Source organism: Xiphophorus maculatus, chromosome 16 (assembly GCF_002775205.1).
Source record: "Xiphophorus maculatus strain JP 163 A chromosome 16, X_maculatus-5.0-male, whole genome shotgun sequence".
Lineage (NCBI taxonomy): Eukaryota > Metazoa > Chordata > Actinopteri > Cyprinodontiformes > Poeciliidae > Xiphophorus > Xiphophorus maculatus.
In genome coordinates, this window is record NC_036458.1 from 17,138,439 (window position 1) to 17,162,564 (window position 24,126).

A 24,126-nucleotide genomic window follows, 5' to 3' on the forward strand; every position below is an offset into this window, starting at 1 on the left:
AGTTTTGAGCATCTCAGAGATCTTGTTGCTTACAGTATCAATATACAGTGTGTAGATTAGTGTTGTGTAGAGACCTTTCTCTCCATCTCCCTGTCTCTGCATTGTTTCTGTGCTCTTGATTTGATATTTTATTAAAACCATAATTAAGACTTTACATTTTTATTCAACCCTGAAAAACGCAAATCATAATCTTAGAGATAGCAATAATGGATTCAAAACAGGTATGTTTAACATTTGCTCCACTGTGCACTGCGGTTCATGCCCGCACGGCATGGTGGGTGTTTTTAACGCGCGCGTGTGCGTGTACTTGTGAGTCTCACTGCGAGAAACCTGTTTTTGTTTGTTTGTTTGTTTGTTTTTTCCTCCAAGCGGACGTCGAATCACGTGTCAGGGCTTCCAGGTCCTGGGCCAAGTTTCTTCGTGTCAGACCATCCACACGGGGATTCAGGCGTAGGCTGCCCACGCGGCCCAACCCACCCGCGCGCGCATCTCCGCTCCACGCTGCGTAACCAACTCCTCAGCTAGGATGGACTGGTAGCAGATAGGAGGCATGGGTAGATGTTCCGTCTTTAATTGACTGAAGGCGCAGATGAGGACCACTTAAAGCGACTTCTTTGACTCCAGTCCGTGATTCTTTTTTTAAGGACCAACTGCTTTTATTTTTATTACTTACGAGCAAAGGGAAGACACGCACTGTGTGGAGAGAAAGGGGAGAAAGAAAGAAAGAAAGGAACAGGGAAGGTCCAGGTTGCTGAGAAAGGCTGGGTGCGCTAGAACGTCGGAAAGTCACGGATCATGCTTATGGGAACTCCCGATTCCGTCTTGATAAGGTATTTGAAAACAAAGAAGTTGTTTCGTTTGCCTCTGTTCTTTGAACGCTCATCAAGTCCAGAATTTACTTCGCACGACAAAAGAATCAGAGAGAGGGATGACGAGCGCTCCCTTTCCCCCCGGTGTTGTTTCCTTTGGCACAGTTACTTAAAAACGGCAACATTTTTCATTTTTAATGGCGATCTAAAAATCCTTTATGGAACGAGTTGGAAAATTTAATGCGCTTTTCTTTTCTCATGTCAGAACAAAAGCCCATTTAAAAAAAGCTTCAAAAGAGTAAAGTCTGCTTTACGGGATTATCAGGGCTAATGTTTCGTTCTTGATGCTATTCCATTTATTATAATAATCGGGATTAGTGTGGCGTAAATTGCTTTTTTCCCCCTCATTTTTTGGCGCATACTCCTGTTTGCCTACCACTGAATGGTGTGGGCTAAAAACCTTCAGTATATCAGAGACAGAGCGGTCCATCTGTTCTCTCACATAGCAACAGGAAGAGAAAAGGAGTCAGGAATAAAAAATAAATAAAAAATCTTTACTATTTCTATTATATCACAGTGTAAATCTGTGGCAGTAAAATATATCTGCACTCAATACGCTTTAAAAAGCCTGTCTAAATGTGGGATGCCTTGAAAAATCTCACAGCCAGTGTTTTGTTCATGTGCCACTGCCATCAAAATTCATGTGATAGTGGAATGAATAAAGCATGTGATTTCTTTTAAATCAATACAGTGCCTTAGCTAACTTTTTAATATTTATTCCAATTATGACCACAAACTTTAGTTGTTAGTGGGTTTATGTTTGATAAATTGAGATGGGAAGAAATCGAAGCAAGGTTTTCAAAAGTTCTGAAAATAAAAATCTAAAGTGTGACATGCCTTTGGGCTTCCTCAGAATAAATATACTTTGAAGAAAAAAAAAAGAAAACCTTTAAGTGAAATTATAGCTGCGAATCTTTAGCAAGTGGTGTTTGCCAGATTTGAATATTGAAGGAATTATTTTACCCATTCCCTTCTGCAAAACAGCTAAGGCTTAGTAAGATTCAATGAAGAATGTCTGTAAAAGGAAAGTTTCAACTCTTGGTACATATCTTTAGTTAGATTTAGGTCTGTGCTTTGACTGGGCCATTGTAGCACACGCATTTGCAGGTAAGAATGGCCCAGAATTTCAGCCCTGGCTGCATGTTTAAAATTGTTGTCCTGCAAGAAGGAGAACCTCTACCCGGGTTTTAGATGTCTCTGTATCTGCATATAACACTTGAGTGAATTTAAGGTGTTGCTGTCTTTGTTTGTTTTACATGTACAAGAACTGGCTAAGTTGGAAGAATGATTGTGCAAAAGTGTCAAGGGTTTTCTGCCGCTGTGTACGTTCACTGGAAGCAAGTTCTTGTGTTGCCAAGGGACTGATAGACAGAGTGGTTTAAGTGTTTATTTGGCCCATTGTGAGATTTATCTGTGCTGAGCTGATCACTCTTTCACTCATTTTTTTCTCTGTCGCTCCTTCTTTGCTTTTTTGCAAACAATCCTTCCTCCACCTGCATGTCTGGTGTTGATCTCTGAACATCAACCACTCCCTTCCTCCCTCCAACCTCTAATCCTCTGACCTCTCCTCTAGAGTGGCTCTGCCTGATGCTCTATCATGACTGATGGCGAAGGGAGAGTGCGCTTTCAGTACGAAGCGTGCCAGGAGCAGGGCGAGGTACAGGAGGACGTGAGGCTTTCTGTATCGGCGGGCCACAGGACCGACGCCCCAGATCACAATGGTGACCCAGAAGGACAAAGAGGAGGAGGAGGCCGGGAAGAGGAGCAGAAGCAGCAGGAGGAAGAGAAGGACGAGGCGGTGGAGAAGAAGAGGAGAGGGAGCTGTGGCGGTCGAGGAGAAAGGAGAGACGAGTGGAGCGTCGAAGTTCAGGAATGTGAGGAGGAGCAGGAGCCAGAGCTGGAAATGGAAGCTGGGCCTACGCTGGGAGTCCACATCACAGCTCCAATCCGCGACCCAGACTGCGTGTCCGAGGAGGAGGAGCAGCAGCCGTATCCGGCCCTGGCTCCTGTGGCCTTCTTCTGCCTGAAGCAAACAACAAGGCCCCGCAACTGGTGTCTTCGCATGGTCTGTAACCCATATCCTTTCATATGCCGGAGACTGGTAAGCCCAAATATGTCCTCATCCTGGTTTGCCTGATTAAGGTTGTATGAATCATTGGCGGTTGTTGGATGATTCCACCAATGAGCATGACGTGATCAATTGATCTTGATAACTTAGGTATCATTTTGTGGGCTCTAGTGTCCCTTTTTCAAAGTAGGCTGACAGGTAAACGTCGTCGGGTCCGGGAGTCGAACCCGCGACAGCTGCGTCGAGGACATGTTGCCTTTGAATGTGGGTCACGCTAGCCCCTCCGCCACCATGGCACGCCCATAACTTAGATATTTTAATAAGGATTCCTTTGTACTGTGTTTGGATTTCACTGCAACTCTATGATGGGAACATATTAGAATGATTTATTTTTGTAACTATTTGTAAAATGGGATTTATTGTAATTTGATCTTATTACCATAAACTAAATTAACTTGAACTGTTTCAGCCAGCTGAGCTCATTGCAGCAGGTGGTGGGAGAGTCAGCACTAAAGCTGCTGAAAACCATGCAGTATTTCTGGTATCTCACTATAAGTATCTCATAGTGAAAGAGTAAAATGGAAATTATAGTTGGATTTAGACCCATAGCCCCCTAAAACATCTGTATACTTTGGTACCAATAAACAGCTTATGTCTATAATATTTTAGATAATCCTGATAACAAACTTGTACATGAGTAACTATTATGATTACATTAAAATAATCATGCATAAGAGACATCTCAGCAGGGAACTAAGTTCTTCTGATCACGATTTTAGGATTCGTTTAAGCTATTGGGGAAAGTTTTAAATCAGATCTTTAATCTTTTATTCTTTTTTACAGTGCAGATATAACCAGAAAAGAGAGGAAAGAAAAAAATGTGCAAAAAAGAATACATGAAGTCAAGTTAAATCTATGAACGCTGGTTTGTGTTCAGCAAAATCTTTCCAACTAGAATTAGATAGATTTTTATAATGTATGTTTGATTTCAGTTTGTTGTTATTTTTCTCCATTTCTTTCTAAGTCTCAGCCTTTCCCAATATCCAAGCAATTTGAGGTTTGCCAAAAATGTTAATTGAATGAACAATATTGCTCCCTTCAGTTTTATATATAATACTAACAGAAACCCCTTTATGTTTACTGTTAGACAGTTTCCCTGTGCAATATCCAGCTGTGGGACGTTTCGCTACAATTTAGCTGAGTCTAAAAAGAACAAAGGCAGCAGTCAAAAAGAAGTTGAAGATTAATGACTGCAGGTACTTCTCACAGGGTGCACTTAGGTGGGTGGTGTATGCAGTGTTGACACACATACATTACAGTGTGTCTGCTATTTGAAAGTTACTAAGAATGTAGATATGTAGTTATTCTGAAAATTTCTTATCCACCTCCACCCCTCCCTCCACGTCCCCCATGACAGATTTAGGTGTAAACTTATTTCTGTCAAACCAAGAACTTTGTTCCAGATTCTTAATGACACAGACGTCTTTTGAAAAATTCATGCATACGATTATTTATACCTGTCTTGATGATGAATTACAAAAGCCTGTATTAACAACCCAGTATTAAAATTCCTCTCATATTTGTGGACAAGCATTTTGAGATAAGCTTCAAGTTAGAGGTTGGATGACTTCCTTGCCATCATCTTGATCTTTAGCTCCCTTCACAGATTCTCTCATAAATTCAAGTCGGGACTCTGGCTGGGCTCCTTAAAAATGTTGAAAGTTACTTCCAGCCAAAGTACCATTTTGGTCAAGTTATACATCTATTTTTAACTTAATTTGGTCGGTGGTATGAATGATTTTTATGCCTGGCTATAATATGATATGAGATTCTCGTGGTAATTAAACGGCAATGACAATTAAATTGTGTTACCTATTGTAATCGCTTTTATTTACAACAGAAAAGCAACACTTATGCTACTGCTGCTAAAGTAATTTTGCATATTGACACCAACACTCTTTATTTCTACATGTATGTTTATAGAATTCAAACCAAATATTTTCTTCCAATTGGAATTTCTCTTTGTTATCATATGTAGTTGTAGCATCCTGTTGCTGTAGAATGACTGCATTTCGAAGTCTTTCCATAGGGGTATTGCATGTTTTATGTATTTATGTGTGTGCATGTGAATTTGGAGTTTCATTGTGACGGCAGTCTGGAGTTTTTAAGGGGTTAAGTGGTTTGGAGACGAGTCGTCAAGTTGCTTGACGTTTGAGAGGATGTAGATACTGAAGACAGGAAGTAAATATACAATGAGGGTCTTTTATAACCTGTGTGTTTCCATATTCTTAAACATAAGCAAACTCTCAGAAAAAAACCCCTGAAACAGCCTCATACAGCATCAGTTACATCAGTTCAAAGTTAGATGCAAAAATTAGTTTACTTTCGTTGATTAGCTGTCGCAAGTGAAGTTGATGAATCATATCTTCTTCATCGCGGTGCTGTGACGTAGGTCAAAAACTCAAATTGGTGATCTGCCTGAATAGGTCAGTATGCGTCAGCCGGCTGTTCTACATGACCCTCCTCCTTTGGAGAGCTTAGTATAGATCCAGTGCTTTAATGTCTCAATAAATCTGGGAGTGATGACATTGACTGTGCATTTGTGGTAGAGAAAGCGTATCTGGCTGGCATATTCTGTTGTAAAAGATTTTTATTCAGTTTTTTGATTGTGTTATTTTTTTATCCAAATGGTTTTTGAATGATTAATGGCTTGTGCAAACCCACTTAGGTAGTGTCTGAAACATTTATTATGTTTTTGTGTCCACCAGGTCTTAAAAGGCTCATGAAAGGTCAACATCATTGCGAAACTGGTCTTTCTATCGATTATGAAAACAGTCAACGTTAACAGATGTTAAGTATGCAACACAGACGCATGTTAAATGTAATGCATTACATTTTTTAAAGTGCGATCAAATTGTTTCCCTTTGCTGGAATGAGTTTCTCTTGGGCTCTTTGGCTTCATTCCACAGTCCAAAAAATATGGCTGTTCCCATGAATCGGTGTGAGTAAATTTCCCTTCTGTATGAATGTATGTGCATGGTTGTTCTTCTGGGTTTTTCTGTGTTGCCCTGGGATGCGTGGACGGTATGTACAAAGTATAATGGCTGCTGGAGACAGGCACAGACCCCCGACAACTCGGCAATGATAGTGGCTATAGACAATGGGTGGATATTTTTTATGCAGTGGATTTGTTTTTTATTCCTCAATGACCAATGATTCTGATGAGGAGTATTTTTACTTTTACCAAAATATAATCAAAGTAACTTGTGCCACCTGCAGACTGATGCTATGTGCTTCATTGGCTTTAAGCTAGCTTATGTCCGGGTCAGTATGAGATTCTCACAGCAAGAGTCTTGTGTAAAAGTAACAACATTTTGTACCATCTTAGTATGAGGATGAAAAGAACAAGGGAAGCAAACACATAATTTTTATTATATATATAAAGTCTGGTATGCTATCGCAATCATTATATTGACTATACCACTTATTTATTGGTATTTTGCTTTGTATTAATAGTCTAAGACAAAAACAACAAGCAACATATATATTAGTACATATTAGTAATTATTAAAAAAAAACCCTGTTAAATCTGTTAGTAGCTTGCATTATTGTTTTGGATCATTTACCTTTTTGCAGAGCGGGGCTGCTCAGTGAATTGTCCAAAGGGCCACTTGAGTAACTTTAATTTTATGCATTGCTTAGGGTCAACTAATTGGTTGTAAAAATGATTCCTGCTAAAACACCTCTCTAAAGTTGATTTTTATTCTGCAGTCACTGGGCTCTGGCCAGCAGTCATTGCAGCTGATCCAAAAAATGTGACATGCTACACCGGTGACAAAACCACATTTTTATGTAAATTGCCATTTTTTTTAGAGAAATAACTGCTAGGAAAATGTCTAAGACGTTGAATTTCACTGTGTTTATAGTCTGATCATTTTAATTCAAGCTGTGATCCCTGATTACAACTGTGTTTTCTGCACAAACACTCACTCATTTGACTTCAGTAAGTAAGGAGTAGGGCAGCATGATGTCGGGAAATTTGATTGGGATATTATTGCTTTCAAATTTCTCTGTGACTTTTAGGATCTTGACTAAAATCTGTATCAGGTGAGCAAAGTGTGTTTTCGTGGCAGGTAGAAATAGCAGGCAACAAATACTGCATTCCTTCGAGTATTTAGCAATATTATTATTGTTCACACAGAGACATTTCAGTGAATATATTGTGCAGCCCATACTTAAAACCCCATGAATTGTCAAAATCTCTACTTTCTCTATTATTCTGCTTTTGTTGTTGTTGTTTATTCGATTTATTTATTTTTGACCTGACAAATGATAATACTTAAGAAACTCGGCAGAAAAAAGACTAAACATCTGTGACTTGCTAATAAAATAAATTGGTTTTGCATGCAGAACTACCACTTTATGTATGTTTATTATAGTACATATAATCTGAATCTGTTTATAACCCTAATAAGACTGATAGGGTGCACTCATTTCCTTTCCACACTTTGTTTTGTGAGTGAACACATTTATAAATCTCTAAATGAGTTTCTTGTAAACAATGGAAAAGTGTTGTAACGTTTCAGCGAGCTGACCTTCAGTGCACAGCAATGAGGGTTCCTCAGTGCGCCACATAGTTGGAAGAAGCTAGGGCCACACTTGCACTTTCTCCATCGTCTTATTGAAAGGACACCAGCAAAAGCATAAGACATTTTGTGAACAAAATGTTCACAAAATGTTATCTTTTTTCAAAGATAACTTTTTAAAACATTGGCATACCTCAATACCCATAATTTACACTGTTGTCCACATCCCTGTTATGACAGAGTAATAGCTAACTAGGATGTTTGTGATAAAAAGTAGATGCTCCTGTGGTTTTTGCTTTTTCTTTTGATATTTAAGATGTAGAGATACATATTTTTTTCCTGAATTTGTTGAGAGAGTTGAATATTTTTTTATGCATGAGCATGGCTAATGAGCAAGGTTCACACTGTCATATGCCTTCTATTGCTTTTATAACTGCTTGCATAAGAATTGAACCAGGTTATGTCATAAGAGCTGATCTCAAAGGATATCTAGCCGCATTTAATTCCTATGTGTCTCTACATGAGTGGGTGTGTGTTTACGGCCCATTATAAACACTACAAACCTGGTGGTCCATAGTAGACTTTGTAAATATTACTTGAATTGTAAACGCACCTTCACTCTGCAACAATGAGGTACAGTGAAAGTGGTGAGAAAAAAAAGAAGAAACTATTATTCTACCTGTATTCTTGGTGCAAATCAAAAACTGAAGCAAATCAAAATTAGATAGAAGTGACTGTAAAATATTAAACTTGTGAGTCATTAATTCACTGTGGCAATTAGGATCTGTCAGCAGTTGCTTACAATTATCTTAATGGCATTTCTGTGCGACAGCCTATGTCATTAATCTTTTTAAAAATGTGCGTCATCAATAATCAACTGAATGCACTCAGGGCTGTACAGTAACTGTTGAAGATGTCCAGAAAATTCTCTGGTTCTTTGCAGGCAGCAATTACAGGTTGCCCCCTGCCTTCAGAATGGCCTTTATTCTTCAGACACATGCTCAACAAGTTGCCAAAAACATTCCAGACAGTTTTGATTTATATTACCATGGTAGCATCATACATACAGCTGTTACAGATTTGTCCTCTCGTCCTGTCCTTCAGGAAACTGCCATCAGAAGATGGGTACATTTTGGTCACTAAGGGACGAATTAAGTCAACAACGTTGTTCTGGTAGGCTGAGGCGTTAAAACATTGCCCATAGTGTTTATCCATCCATGCTTTTTGTCATGTTCTGATTCCACCTAATGAATGTTGCAATTGACATTTTTTTTTACCGTCGCTTAATCTGACACTCATCAGATTAAGCGACATTTTTCCAATCCAATATTGCCCAAATTTGGGGAGCCTGTGTGAATTGTAGCCTTGAGTTTTGGATCTTAGATGACAGAGGTGGTGCCCAGCGTGGTCTTGTACTTTATCCCATCTTTTTGATAGTACGTTTTTGAATTTGTTTGCATTATTGCAACCATTGACAATCGTTTTCTAAGGTTCTGCTTAGTGTGAGATAAGGTTGTTGGCTCACACATCTACATGACATTAACACAACAAGCATTTGCGATACTATAGTTGAATATTACAGTGGCAATATCTTTCTCTGTTAACTCCTTTTGTCCTCATTTTTTTCATAAATTTTGTCATCACTATTCTGTTCCTCTCTCTTTCAATTAGCTTTTGCATCTCAGTCGCTAAATTTTATCTTAGCTATTGTTACTAAAGACAGTCATATTCCATCCAGCAGAAAATGTATATTATTAGCAGAAGAGCACTGAAGGAAAAAATATTGCACCAAAGCAGTTATTTCCAATGTGATTATGCAAACAGTGGTGGCTATGTATTTTGCACCTTTACTGGTATAGGGAGTAATGTGATCATAAAATCTACTTAAAAAAGGAAATCTTAACCTTTAACTAAAAGGTTTTGCTCTTAAAATACAAAACAAACATAAAGTACTGGGGGGACAGAAATGGGAAAAGACATAATAGACAAAACATGACATGGTTTTTAGTTGTCTACCATCTGCTGGTTACAGTGCCTTAGCTTTCATGATAGCTCTTACAATGCTTTAGTTCAATAGATGTCAATTATTTGACCATAGTCAGTTGGCTTTATTTGTGTCAGTTTATGGCAGAACAAATTTTTTGCTACTGATACATTACAATGTTCCTTAATCTATGTACGGTACATATTTTTTTTTAATGTAATGTGTTTGTGTTAATCTTAACTAATTATATTTATTTATTTGCTAAGTAAATCCTATTTTCAACTTGGTACTTTTCTTAAACTCTTGTGTGTGATCCTAAAAAAATTTAGAACAGATTTTTTATTAGTGCCTTTTGGTGGCACCTTTATCTTCAATCGGTAAACAAGAAAATTTTTTTTTTTAAAAAGTAGAAATCCAGTTGAGTTAGCAGCTCTGTTAACTGTCTCTATTATTGCATTTCTAGACCGTAGCATCCCTCTTCAAACTTTTTTTTCTTTCAGGTGAAAACAATAATAAAACACAATTTTTTTATTTTTTTTTTACAGTGGGCTGCAATTAGTCTGTCCTGTTCTGCTCTGGTCAGTAATCCTCATATTGCTTTACAGATGTCTCATAAACAATGAGTTCAGTGCTACTGGTACCTCTCGGTGAAAAGCCCACAAGCATTGCGACTGTCAGCGACTGTAGGTTGTGAGCCCTGATCATTTTCCATTGCTGCTTCATCTTCACAAGAAGGGTAATTTCAGGCGGACTTTTGTGGTACACAGCCTCAGAGAGCCCTATGGACAAAAATGCTTAGGGGTTTGCAAATACCTTCATGTTTTTACTGGGAAAATGGTTGCAATGGGATTTCATGCTTTCATGTTCCGAACATGTCAGGTCAGCTAAGAGACTCGTAGCATTCTTGCTTCTGGTCTTCTCTCCCTTGTATGTGCCAACTTGTCATGTTGTCAAAGTTGTATTACATTTTCATCACAAGGTAAACTTCCACATCTCAAGCAACCAATGTGTTCATTGAACCTTTTGGTAGCGGCAATGTCAGTGAGAAATAACTCAAGCATTTGCAATCTCAGATATTATTTGCAATTTTGATTGATTGGGCATATCTAGAAAGATAGCTGGCAGAGTCAAAGCTGTTTCAGTGGGATCATTCAAGGTGAAGGAGAGCTGTTTTTTTAGAAACCACATCATCAACGAAAGAAACCCTAATCAGCTTTGCCCTCCGGTGACAAATTTGACATAACCCACCTCCTGTCACTCATGATGCATTGAAATAATTTCAGAGACATATATATTTTTTTGTATCGGTGTATTTACATCCTAAACCAATTTTATCTTCTCAGAGTGAGGAATGATGATAGCTGTCCTTGATATCAGTGGGTTGTCCATCTGTTGCCACCCAGACATGCCTTCTGATGAAGAAGTAAGAGGATGAGGGCGTGTGTACAAAAGACAGGCTTTTGCGCATTACTCCCTCCTTGACAGGCGAAATGCTTTGTCTTGCTCAATTTATATTAAGCATTGCAACAATGTGTGTTTGCCAGCTTGCTAGGTGACTCATATTTGGCCTGTGCTCATAACAGCAGATTGAGGGTCGTTAGGTGCATATTTCTGCAGAGACTGAGGGATCCTGTCTCTGTGACGTACAAAACTCTGCAACTCCTGTGCAGTCCCTCAAAGTGTGTGGCTACCAATTTTGCGCTAATTAATTTGAAATTTAAAAGCAGTAACACCTCTTGGATGTTTTCAAACTTGATCATATTCCAACCGCAAGCTTTTTGGGGATTTTATGTGATGGACAAACTCAAAGTATTGCATAACTATAAATTAGATTGAAGAACATTATACAGAGTTGTTCATTAAAGAAATTAAAATCAGAAAAAACTGAGGTATGTGTTTGTATTCTGAGATTAAACCACACACAGATTGCGTTGGATTTTATTTTGGGGTATCGGAGTAAAGGAAACTGCATGTAAAGCCGTTACAGTTTCAGGTTGTAACGTGAGAAAATGTTAAACAAGAGTGTAAAACATGTGTAAGGAATCAGCGGAGTAGTTCATTTTGCTTTTTCTTTACTTGCGAACCAATATCCAATCCAACATGGAACATTATTTCTGTTTCTCAGTGCATTAGCTAAACATAATGCATAAACAAATATAACTTGTACCCCTCGAGGTGTTTAATAATGTTTATGTCTAAGTATGCATGGAAGTCATTTAGCAAGCCAGCTTGCCCTGTGTGTGGGGTGTTAAGGTGTGTGTATTGTGGGATTACTTCAAGTGCAATAGGATCTTTGTTTATCCCTCTGCTCAGTGTTTACAGACTTCGTCGCAAAACGATCTGGAACTAATAGTGCTTCTTCTCATTTGTGTAAATGCGGTGTATGTGTGTGTGCCAAAGTGCTTACAAGTGACTGTACGGGAGTTGTGCGCATTCACACACACAACGCGTGTCCAGGCAATGACCCTTACTTTTGCCCGAGGCGCTGAGCGTCTGATGTGAAAATGACTGTGGCCCAATGTTAATATGTCTGGCCAGATGATGGACATTTCTCTAAATTTATGTTGCCACAGGGATTATGGGAGGGACCGCAGATTATATCGTTACAACATTGGTAAAAAGAAAGAAGAAAGTCATGCTTTACCAGCCACGACTGTAGAAGCCTGCAAAAAAAAAAAAAAAAAAACATGCCGTTACTGCTGACACATTTTTAAGCGCTTTCTGCTACTTTGCCAAGTCGTGCTTGTCAGATTGTAATTAAGGTGCTTTGTCAGAGGTTTAAGGCTAGTCTGAATAAGGAAGGTAGCTGCTTGTTTCTGGGGTCAGGGAGTCTAAGGAATCTTGTAACAACTGCTTGAACACACTTTGTCATTAGTCTTTAGGTTTTCTGCATATTTATTTTGTCTTGTAGCCCACTTTATTTTTATGATCTTGACTTGTCCTCCCAGTCATATTTCATGGGTTTTATTAGAGTAAATAGCAACAGAGGTAATGTCTGCAAGTGAACGGCTAAGCTAGTTATTAATAATGAGGGCTGGCTTAAACATTAACGTTTCAGGGTTATTTGTTGTGTTGGTAAGCACTGTGCCGGATAAGCAACTTCTGGCAGATTCCGACACCCTTATTAACCAAACACAATTTTTGAGTGAATAATACAACTAAGGAAGCCTTCCTTCTGTAAATGGTTTAGCCTTTTATGCTTGAGCCAGAAGATGATTCTGATGATCCACTAGCTATGATGGATGCTATTGAGAGGCTGCAGCAAGCGGTGATGATATGATACACTGGTGATACTGCCTCAGTTCTGTGAAATGCGAGAGCAGTAGTAATTCAGAAGATATCTGAAACAGGTGTTTTGTAAACTAAATTATTTGTAAAGTGCATAAACAATATGGAAGACTTGGCCAGGTGACCTGTGAAGGACTACTTCTGTGACAGCCCACCTCACCTTTTCTGCTATTAAAAATAACATACCTTGGATCATTCTCAGTGTGCAGTCATGGAGCGATTCCTGGTTGGAATGGATTCATCATCACCCTGTCTACAGTCATGGTAGATGATGCTGCTGTTTTGCAGTTCTCAGTTGGACATGGATATGAGACAATCTTTACAAAAGTCCACCCTGATCCTCATCACAATCCTCTTCTACACAGTTTTAACTGTCAAATAGTTTTCTATAGTTGTACAGGATACAACTAAACTGAGGATAATGACGAATAAGATTGCTGTAAAAATCCAAACAACACTTTGACATGTTTAGCCTTACTGAGCAATACTCTGTGTTGTTGTTTTTGTTGTTGACCTCCACTTGATAGGAAGTCTCCAAGTCACATGTATGGATCTAGAAGTTGTTGTAAAGGTGAATTTTGTCCAGTTAGATATCATTCAACTACGAAGAAGCAAAACAAACTGAAAGACTTAGTATGATAATTTACTATAAACATTATAAACTGTACAATGCATGATTCTGACAGTCTTTTCGGTCCTGTTCTTGCCAGCTTGTGTAAGCATGTTTTGGTTTTCAGCTCTGGTGAGTTTCTTATTTTCTATTTTACAAAGCAGAATGGTTGTCGTCAGCGGGTAGCTCCAGTCCTTTGTAGAAATCCATTGTGGGATGGGATGTTTCATCTGCGACATTTTCAGATGGATTGAAAGTTTCTCTGTTGGATGTTAGAGAAAGTTCAGGGGATGTGAATATTTTCACATCTTGCTTTATGTCTCTGTTTAGATCCTCTTTACTGTCACTGCTTTGCGTAACATTTCTCTGCTGTCTGACTCCAGTATCTTATAAAATAACTGTAACACAGAAACATTCCTATTTCTATCCCAGTAGACCACATTCACTGTCAACTCTAACAATTCTAAGGAGAAGCCACCAGGCATTTCTTTTCACCCCCATCCAGCACATATTAGAAGCCTGAGTAATCCAGCCTCCTACTTTGACATGTACCAGGTGCATGCGGTTGTTCATCACAGCTACGAGAACATTTACCTCAATGAGGAGAGTGATGGAAGACTTAAGACAAAATGTAAACCAAAAGCTGGCATAAAACTAGAACAAACCAATAGGGTCACTGTAGAGTTACTGCTCCATCTACCCAATTTGTCTTTTAACTCGGCAAGTCATTACTCAGTTTCCCTGTAGCGGCATTGCCGCACTGATTGGCCAACTGATATTGTGGGATGGGATGTTTCAGCAGCTGTTGCTATGGAATCGCCTCCTGTCGGTGATGGTCTGCTTGTGTGTTTCCATGCATCAGTCCACCATCCAACCCCTCAATGAAAATATCTTCCAAAAAATGTTAATGGAATGTGTCCAAATCCAAGAAAAAAGAAAAATCACAACTTTGATGGTGGAAAATTACTCCGTTTGCACTTGAATGATTCCAGCCAGGGGACATGTGCACTGCTGGATGGGAGGCTAAAAAAGAAGAAGAGAGAACAAGAAAGCCAAAGATGATGAATCCAAAAGTTGAGGAAAAAAACCTCTGAAAGTCTAAGACAGAAAACAGACAAGAGAATTCAAAGAGGGAGGACAGGAAGTCAAAAACAAAGGCAAGAACAAGAGCAGAAGGGAAGAATGAAATGGATAAACAGGATAAAAGGGGAAAATCTGGGCGTTCAGAGGAACGGTGCAATAGCTGAGAAAGATGAACAGGGCCAGCATGAGCAGTGAAAAGAGCTGAACCCAGTCATTTAAATGCAGCCCTTTCCGGACAGTTTGTGTGCGCTAACAAGCTGCTGCTGCCATCGTCTGTCAGTTGGACACGGCTTTCAGCCAATCACAGGTGTAAGGGATGAGCACGCATTTTTCTGCACTCAGCCTGCTATGTTGTGCTTCCTATTGTCTTTTTTTGTCAGTTGATGGTTGCTGCAGTGGGGATGCAGTGGTGTTCCAACATCAAGACATAACTCCACTCTCAAGTAGCCCCCAACCCCCTTCCTCTCCTCTCCTCTTCCTCCTCCTCCTCACTCTCTTGTTCTGGCTGCAGCTGAATAATGTTTGCTCTTTCTTTGCCCTCGTTTCCTTCACCTCTCCTTCTTTGGTCTTTTTGTGTTGCTCAAACATGCATGAGCACTGATTTGTTCCTATCTTTCATGTTTTTTTTGTTGCTCCATTGGGGGCAGGGATTTGTTTTTATTTTCAGGCTATTGCATTATATTTGCATATACACACACATGCGTGCACGCCCCCACGCGCAGGCATGTGAGGCAAATAGATCATTTTCAACATGAGACCTATTGCTAAAATTGTCAGGGCATTTTTCTTCCTTTTTATCATTCCTGTCAGTTCCTCAGTGTTTGAAGTGGATTGAACCCTTCAGATTTATTGATCTACATGCATGGATAAAACTATGGTGGGTGTCGGTGCGTGATGTCCTGATGGCAAAGGGACAGGTATGGAAGAGGATTGAGTCCAGCAAAAGCTAATTTATCCAGGCTATAAAACAGGAGGTGAGAAGATGGAGTGTCAGCAGTTGTAGGTGAAAAACCAAGTGATTTAGAGGAGCTGCCCTACATCATGGTTGAGGATGCAAACATAGTCCAGAGGTCAGCATCGAGGTGTTGGGGGAAGATTCCTAAAGAGATCATTAATCTCTTTTTGTGTACAACGTCTTCAAAGTAGCACTCAGTTATGTTTTTATGTCGAATTGTCTTGTTGTGCTTGCAGTGAAGAATTTGTGCTACGGTTTCCTAATAAGCTTAAAAAATGTTCCGTGTGCAACAGCATGTTTGTGTTTTCTTAGTGCTCTGTTCTGCTTCCCAACAAGAATACCACAACAGCGCTTATGTTGCTGCTGATTCCGTTATTGATTGGAAGATGGGTGAAATTACTGTCAAAAAGAAAAAAAAAGATAGGCAATAACATAGCACTTGACCATAATGGCCTCTTCTGCGAAGGCGGATCACAATATTGAAGCAAGAGCTCGACACATCTGCGCACGGGGCCAATCAGCTCTGCCGAGAACGTGTAGGAAACCAGACTTCCTCTGCGACATTGACGCCGCTGTTTGGACGGGCTTGTAAAACGCGTCTCTGTGTGCCCAGGGAAGTGAGGGCGTGCACGCATGGATGCTCATATGCTTAAAGATACACATGCGTGCGAATGAAAGAGTAATGTCGAGGTGGATGAATAAATAAAAGATCTGGGAAACCCATCAGCATCCAGCTCAGGGTTGTCATGGCAATGTAGACAGTACGGCCAAGTGTGTCTTTTCATGTGTTTGTATGTGAGCGAATAGGAGATCACTGCGATGTTTTAGGAAGCGCAATTAACTTTCTTTTTTTTAATATTCCTTCTTTATTAATAAAAAGAGCTGCCTCTTTCCCTATTTTTGTGATTTTTGGTGCTCATATGGAGCTTGAATTAACTTAAAAGCAAATGAAGACAACACTTATTTGTGATTTGGATTATATTTGCCTGTTTGTGTATTTCAGCTATTTGAGGCTGGGGGTAAAATTAAACAGAGGGTAAAAAAAACCAAAACGATTGCTTATTGTGCCAGATGTGCTCACCCTTGTGTGCATGTTAGATAAGAGATGCTTTTAGCGCAGTTGTGTATAATAGATATATCTGGATACTTCACTGCATTCCCTTTAGAGACCCTAAAATCTGCAGCCTCTTCTTGTTCTCTCTTTCAGCTCTGTGCCCCTGCTTTGTCTAGTTGAGCTTTGCATGAAGATGGAGATTGATAAGTTGAACAATCTACAAACCGGGATAGTCTGTGTACGTGTAATGATGGGAACATCATAACCACATGTGAATAAATGAGCGTTTTCATGGAGGGAATAAGAGGGAGAAGTTGGGATGGTGGGATTTTCTCGACAGCTCGGATCTAGCTGGAAACTCTACCTGGTTTCTAGGCAACAGAACAGCACTGCTGCACGTTAGAGCGTTGGGGAGGGGATGGATCGCCGGCCTACAACATATATTTATGCATGTGTGCGTGCGTGGTGTGTGTGTGTCCATGTTTGAGTGCTGAGTCAATATCTGACATATTTATGACTGTTCAGTAGTAAGACTGTGTGTTCATAAAGCCTGGGGGAGGGGAGTTGAAGGCAATACTGCAGTTTTCGTCGCTCATTGTACTTTAAATGTAACACCTAAGTGTCAATAAAAGAAAGGGGGGAAAAATGCACTGAAAATAAATTTGAGTTTCAAACCATGCTATGGTTCTCTTTGAAGTTCCTGATGGAGATCTGATGGAGGGCTGCAGCACTAGAGGTGCTCAAGATAGGAACTGTTAGGCCAGGTCGACCTTCATGGTCAGAGCCCAAACTGCTGCTCATGTCTGATCTCTTTGGCTGACTTCATACCCATTGAAGGAGATAACTGAACTGCCAGTGAACTCCCAAAGATATGTGCGATGTAAGAGGAGCCATCGCATCTGCTTGTTTTATGCTGCATGACTGAGTAGAAGCATCTGACCAAATGCATGTCAAGTCGGGGTTTGAACTTCTTCCATCACCCATTAAACAATCTGCTTCACATATTATTCAAAAAAATAAATAAATAAAAGGCGGGGCTACACTGTAATCCCATCTAATTACATCTCTTGTTTTTTAGTCTAAAACCCCTAAAAAATGTTGTGCTCACAAATACCTTCATTAATCAAACAATTATTAAATAGTCTATTTGTGCGTAATTTATTCTCTGTATAAATTGATCTGTTTGTTCCCTGAAAGCCTCAGTTGTTTTCCTTTCAGTAGGACAGTGACCCTAAAGGTATAATGGAATGATTTAGCACGAATGCTAATTCAAAGCTTGTTCAAAGATTCTCTCTATTCAGTCTCGCTGAGATTCAGCCTTTTTATGCACAAAAAATGGCAAAAAATAAATAAATTTGTATAGGAAGCATGAAGAGACATACCCTAAAAGAGTTAGGGTATCTTCAACCAGGCTGATTACATTTTCATGCCACGTCTTTTAACAATTTTACCCATAAGGAACTTTGTCTAAGGGAAGTTGTCTAACATTTTATTCCTACTTTAGAACTGGGTCTTACTTTGTCAAATCCCATAGATGTAAATCCTATGAATGTACTTAAGGTTCACTTGTTCTGATTAAACAGATAAGAGGTGGGGTCCTACAATGGGAAAGAGACATATGTTGGAACCAGGAGCTACACATCTCTGTATGGACGTTATTACAACAAACCCAGTGAACTGTCCTCCCTGTTGCTGATCTGTTCTGCTCCACATCAAACTTGGCATTGTTGTCCCAGCCCAACAGGCGTGCAGTCTCGCGGACAGCACCAAGTCAATATGAATGGATTGCAATTCTGACAGTTCAGATGATCTTTAATTATGTCTTGGAGAGTAATCTGTCTTATTGCAGGCGTTGCCTATTTGCTGCCGCCGTAAGGTTGTTGTGCACGTGGGACGTTGCCGTTTAACGTCCATTAGGCTGTAATAAAGGATCGCAGCTCTCTGTGGCCTCTTGTCTACGTTCTAATGGACCCCTATTATCAGAGTTCAAACACACATGAAAACTGCACCACATACACATGGCTTTTTCCTAGATACACACACACACACGTAAAGAGCCTTTGTACAAGATGAAAGAGGGATGTGAGACAGCTGACCCAGCTGAAGTGCGGGAGGCCTTCCATTTGTTGAGCAGCTTGATTTTTAGATGAAGTAGCTTTATAATTGAGCAGTTATATACTTGTCTGGGGAAAAATGAGACTATGTTGAACAATTAGCTAGAAGCTACTACATACTTCTGTGGTACAGTCAAGAACAATGTACAAAGTACAAGAAACAATCCTCAACATTTGGAATAAAATATTCTTAAATCTTGGGGCTTTTTTATATTACTTAAACATTCACAAGTTAACCACAATATGTTGGATCAGTATTTCTTTAACTTTCTGAAAAAACGTATAAAAAGTTGCTCAATATTTAAATACAACAGAAAGCAAAAAGATCTTACCCAGAAATAACACGGTAAACCCTGTGTTATTTCTGGGTAACACGGTAAATCCAGAAATTTCGAGGTAAGCTGGAATACATAAAACAAGGAAAGTAGTCAAATAATTTCTGAAAAACTGAACTCCATTTCATGAGTTTTAAAGATGGCTCTTTTGACATTTAGATTTGCTGTTGTTCCTCATTAGCCTGACCCTAGCTGCTGATGAGAGCAATTCTTTTCTTTGGCCCAGCAGGTTTTAAAGCATGACCCAGTGTTTAGTGTCGGTGTGCTTGGGAAGCACAGGAACCAGTTTGGTGGAAATGGCCACAAAGGGACCATTAGCCAAGACCTCTGAGAGCACAGAATGCTGATTTTCCCAATGACTTTTCCTTCTTGCAAACAGCTATTTTTTTGGCATGTGTTAGATTAGTGGGCTGAATTTGTGGCAAACATACAGCCATTGTTTACACAATTATTATTATTATTATTATTATTCTTTTTACGTTTCAGTAAACTTGTAGGAGACACAACAATGGTGGGAAAACTAATCGATAGTACGAGCAGCAAAATGTCTGCCTAAAAGAATTTAATCTGATATACCAACAGTCATGGAAGATTGCTGATTCCTAGTCTCATGAATGCCCCAACAAATAACTGAAATCTTGTTTGTGAAGCAGCTGAATTCTTGTGTTGTTTTTGGGTTGTTTTTTTTGTCTCGTCCTTCAGTGCTAATGCTGCCCACAGACAGATTGATGCCCTGGGCACTGATCCATATCACCCGTATCAAAAGCCACTACTCCACTTAAAATTTGTTAAAAGCCTTGTAACAGATTTATTTCTAACCTTGTCATAGGGTAAGCTTTTGAAGTCAGTAAGGATAGGACTGATGCAGACATTGGCATCTTTCAGGATGTTTTCCTTCACTGTAATAAAAAGACATACAATCTACAGCACTGTCTGATATGTACACTGACAAAAACAGTTATATTTGGTTAAAAATAATGATAATCAGACAATAACAGTCATACAAGCACTTAAAACTAGGACTAGAGTGAAGGAATATCTTCCAAAGTGATATAGCTTTATGACTATTAATTCATCCCTTTACTCAGTCAGCCACTTACCCCCATTGACTTAATGGACTTTAGTTTGGATGTTGTAAGCATTTTTATTTGATATTAGCATCTGACAAACTCTTCCTGGCAGTTCCGTTGAAGCTGCAGGGGAGACATGTATGTAGGAAAACACAAGGGAAAGTGGAATGAAAAGTACATGTAGCTCTTTGCAACTTTTGCATGATTGTAATGTTTGTCATTTAGATCCAGACTTCACGTACTTTGTTTTCTGAGGATAAAAAGAAAAAAAGTTTCACCTGCAGTCAAGTGCAGTGAGAGCAATGAGTCATTTTAAAAACTCCAGCTACGGAAGTTTGAACGTGTATGAGCTTCTTTCCGTGCATTTATGAAAGCCCAAATGTCATCTCCGTCTGTGGGTTGCAATCGGTATTAGATAATCTAAACTGGTGCAAGACTTGTCATTTGTGTGTCCGTGTGTCTGGTTCTCAGATTTTACAGCAAACCATACACTGTGTGTGTGTGTGCCGAGCTCTGCAGAGGGGCGCTAACATGAGTGTGTGTGACGGACCTCCCACGCATCGCGCGCGGATCTAGTTTGTTCCGGTTGGCGGCCCTGTGTCAGCGTGGCCACGGACGCTGGACGGGCCCCTCTTTTGGCACCGCTGAGCACCGGGAGCACAGACTTAATGAGATGCTGCGCTAACAAACAGATCAGAGAGCCACTGGCTGAGGGCGATGTGTGGGTATGTGTGAGGAAGAGGAAGCTAGATGAGGATGCTTGTTGGATCGGAGCGTTTGCTATGTCCAAACTAGCAAACTCTCAATAGTGAATCTCTCAATGACGCCAGCAGCAGGACCATCGGCTGTACAAAATCAGCATTTGCAGCCTGAGAGAAAATCAGAGAAAACTCTTGATAAAAGTCTTTAAAAAATGCAGTTCTTTATGCTGTATTAATTGCTCAAAGAGGGTAATGTCTGTTTTTGCCATCAGCTACAGATCAGCACCCCTCTGGATGATTTGCTAAGCTTCATGGCAGCAAATGGATTTTTTAGGCTATTAACAGTCCATTGGCTTGTTTTACTCAGAGGAATCTTTAGGGATATATTTTTGTTGTTTGTTATTGAGACAAACTTGATTGGGTTCAGGCATAACTAGGACTATATCACATGGATAATGGTTATTGCTTCAGCATAATAGTCAAATAAAAATGTTGAATTGCCCTTTCTTAAGATTTTTCAACAGTTATTACCACGAGAAACATAAACATTTTGAACAACATTATTAGTCCCAATCCGGTAGCAAGGCTGATAAGGTTCAAGGGTTTTCCGTAATCACGAAACGTTTTGAATTAATGGTCCTTGTTACTTTGTGTACAATTGCCTCTGGGTATTGAACATGGATAATGAATATTTTAAATGTTATATTTGTATAAACTCTATGAAGACTTTCATTACCTTTTGAGTTTTTGTTTTTCTTTTTAGTTTTTATTTAGTCTTTTCAGAACCATAAACTTCAGTGTTAATTTCTTGCATTTTATTTGGCTGACAACAAAACAAAGTTGTGCACAGTTGGGTAGCATAAGGAACAGGAACAGGATGAATCGTTTTGAAAGTTGCCTCTACGACAGCAAAATGTTCATAAAACTGAGTGAAGAAGGTATGTCTGTTTATAAAAACACAATTGTATCAAACATTCACACCTCTATTTATTTAAATGTTAGAAGGTTAATTAATCAATTGTCATTTTGCAGGTCTTCAGGTAGTTACAGTATATGTGTTTTTAAGATTTTTAGTACCAAGTTATGTTGAATCACTTGGGATACGTCTCTGCTAGCTATTGATATATATTTATTTTTTTGCCAAAATTTTGTCAATATTGCTATGAATTTTTTTTTGTATCTCAATGGCTTTAATCTAAACCTTTGCATGTAGGTAAGGGTGCTACATGCACCCTAACCTCCACCACCCCATACACATCCACCTGGAGTCATAAGATTAATTCCAGGATTGCACAGCTAAAGAATTAGTTTCCCTTAACATTAACCATTTTGGTTCAAGGTGATGGTGTATTCAGTGTTCTGTGCAGGTTCTTATTTCTTATTACCAATCTCCCAAAACTCCTTTTTGACCTATTTCTTGTCGGCAGCATAAAGAGAAAGATTCTGGAGGGGGGAAAAAACGCAAGCTTATAAATTTCTCCTAGGTACCTGTCAACCTCCTGTTGACAGATAGTGTGGTTAGAAATATTTGAGACCAGTAACAGAACTTCTAATACCACATTTATTCTGCAAAATAGATTTATTTTATAGTACATAGCAGACTACCACATTTCACCACACTCCGACCTATTATTTCTATTTTAAGTATTTCAGCATTCTTAAAATATATTCTCCATTGTACATCAAATGCATGTGTATGGGAAGAACATGATGTCTGTGAAATACTGAATATTTTTTCCTAATTTGGTAATTGACATTGAGAGCGGCACTTTGTTTTGGTATGTGTGTGGGTGTTTGTGTGCTGGGGGAGTATATGGGTATACTTTACCCATATATGTGTATATGGGTAAAGAGACTGGGAATATGTGTTTACAGCCATGTTTTCCATAGCTCTGTATCAGATGTTACAGTTTTTTTATTATTATTTTGTGACCTTCTCAAAAGACAGAGGACTTACTCGTGCTTAAATTTGAAAAAATAAGCAAATAAATGAATAAAGAATTAATATGCTGAACTGTATGTTCAAAAGGCTGGGGTTGTATGCTAGTAAAAGATGACCACTCACCCAGTAAAGTGCTTGCCTTTGTTGATAGTGTTTGATAGTAACCCCCTGTGATGGCTAAAACAATATCAGCCATGAGAGGAGGCATGTGACATTTATTTTTCACTGATGCTGGTTCACTTGGCTTTGTTTGTGCGCTTGTTTGAAGGGTACACTTACCTAAAGAGGAGACTGTCATATGGGGTTAAGCAAGAAAAACAAACCCCTTGGTTTGAGGGAAACCAATGATCTAACAGATGGGAGTATGTCAAATGAAGTAATAATAATAATATTTGTTGCTTTCAAACACGGTAGGATTTACACAGATTTGATGAAATCATTAAAATCTCTAAATTTAAGATACTAAGTAACTAAAGGAACTGCCCCAGTGTCTGCATGACTTCTGCTTTGGTCCTCTAAACAGATAAAACATTATGTAGGACTCTGGAAAACGTGTCTGTTTTACAAAAGCGGAATTTTTGTGAATTTCCACACAGATGTAAACGCAAAGTGCTCTGCAGTATTTTTGAGCTCGGCTAAAATTTTGTAAGGCTAGACTTGCTGCAGTGATTTACAAAAGATGAGAAAAAATGAAAAAAAACTCATCATAGGATGGCGATGTTGACTCATCAGCTTATCTGCCTACTGCTGTAGACCTGCTGTAGTTATTTCATGAATAGTGTTACTTGGTGTTTCTCAACACCTTAAGAAACGGGAACAACCTTGATTCTCTTGACTGGATTTGCTTCTTTAGAGGATCAGCCTCCCTGACAACCAGCAGTAATGGGAGTAATGGTTACATAACAGAATCATCATCTATCAAAGTGCAATAGGAGTTCATGAAATTAAATTTTCATTTCCCAATGGGTATGATATTTTGATCGAAGTGCTTGAATGAGGTGGTTCAATCACTAAATTGGACTCCATTAATTTCTGTTAATGGAGTCGCAGCTTCAGTGTAAACATGGCTAATGGGAGTATGGAAAAGATGAGGCATAACAATGAGGATGATTCGTTTTTTTTCTGAGGGGAAAAATGAAAAAGATAAAGTGATAAGAGACAGGAACTTCAAACATGACAAGATCACTGAAATAAGACATACCCAAAGAGAGGAAATACAGAAAACCGACGAGTGAGAAACAAACTGGGGAAAACAAAGCGCTGACAAAAGATGAGAAAGACAGGGAACTTACAGACAAAGAAAGACAAAGGTGATGTTAGAACAAGAAAGAAAGTGATGAAGATTAAAGATAAACAGAACAAACACTAGAGGATCAGGAGGAAGTAAGAACAGAGTCGAGTCTTCTGCTGGAGTGCTGCAGCATAGCACCAGGGGCGCCGCCAGGAATCTTGGGCCTCCAGACAAAA

The 24,126-nt window shown here is 39.2% G+C and overlaps 1 protein-coding gene across 3 annotated transcripts in view; it reads left to right on the forward strand.

Moving 5' to 3' along the window:
- Window positions 1–434: 434 nt before the first annotated feature.
- The window catches only part of LOC102217191 (voltage-dependent T-type calcium channel subunit alpha-1H-like), a 128,361-nt gene continuing 104,669 nt past the window's right edge, over window positions 435–24,126 (forward strand). The window contains exons 1-2 of one of the 3 annotated variants that reach the window (XM_023348711.1): window positions 435–830; window positions 2,443–2,945. In XM_023348711.1, the coding sequence (XP_023204479.1) occupies window positions 2,467–2,945 (479 nt within the window). In that variant the 5' untranslated portion in view covers window positions 435–830; window positions 2,443–2,466. The remainder of the gene's footprint in view (window positions 831–2,442; window positions 2,946–24,126) is intronic. The other 2 variants (XM_014472550.2, XM_023348710.1) reach the window with 2 other exon arrangements.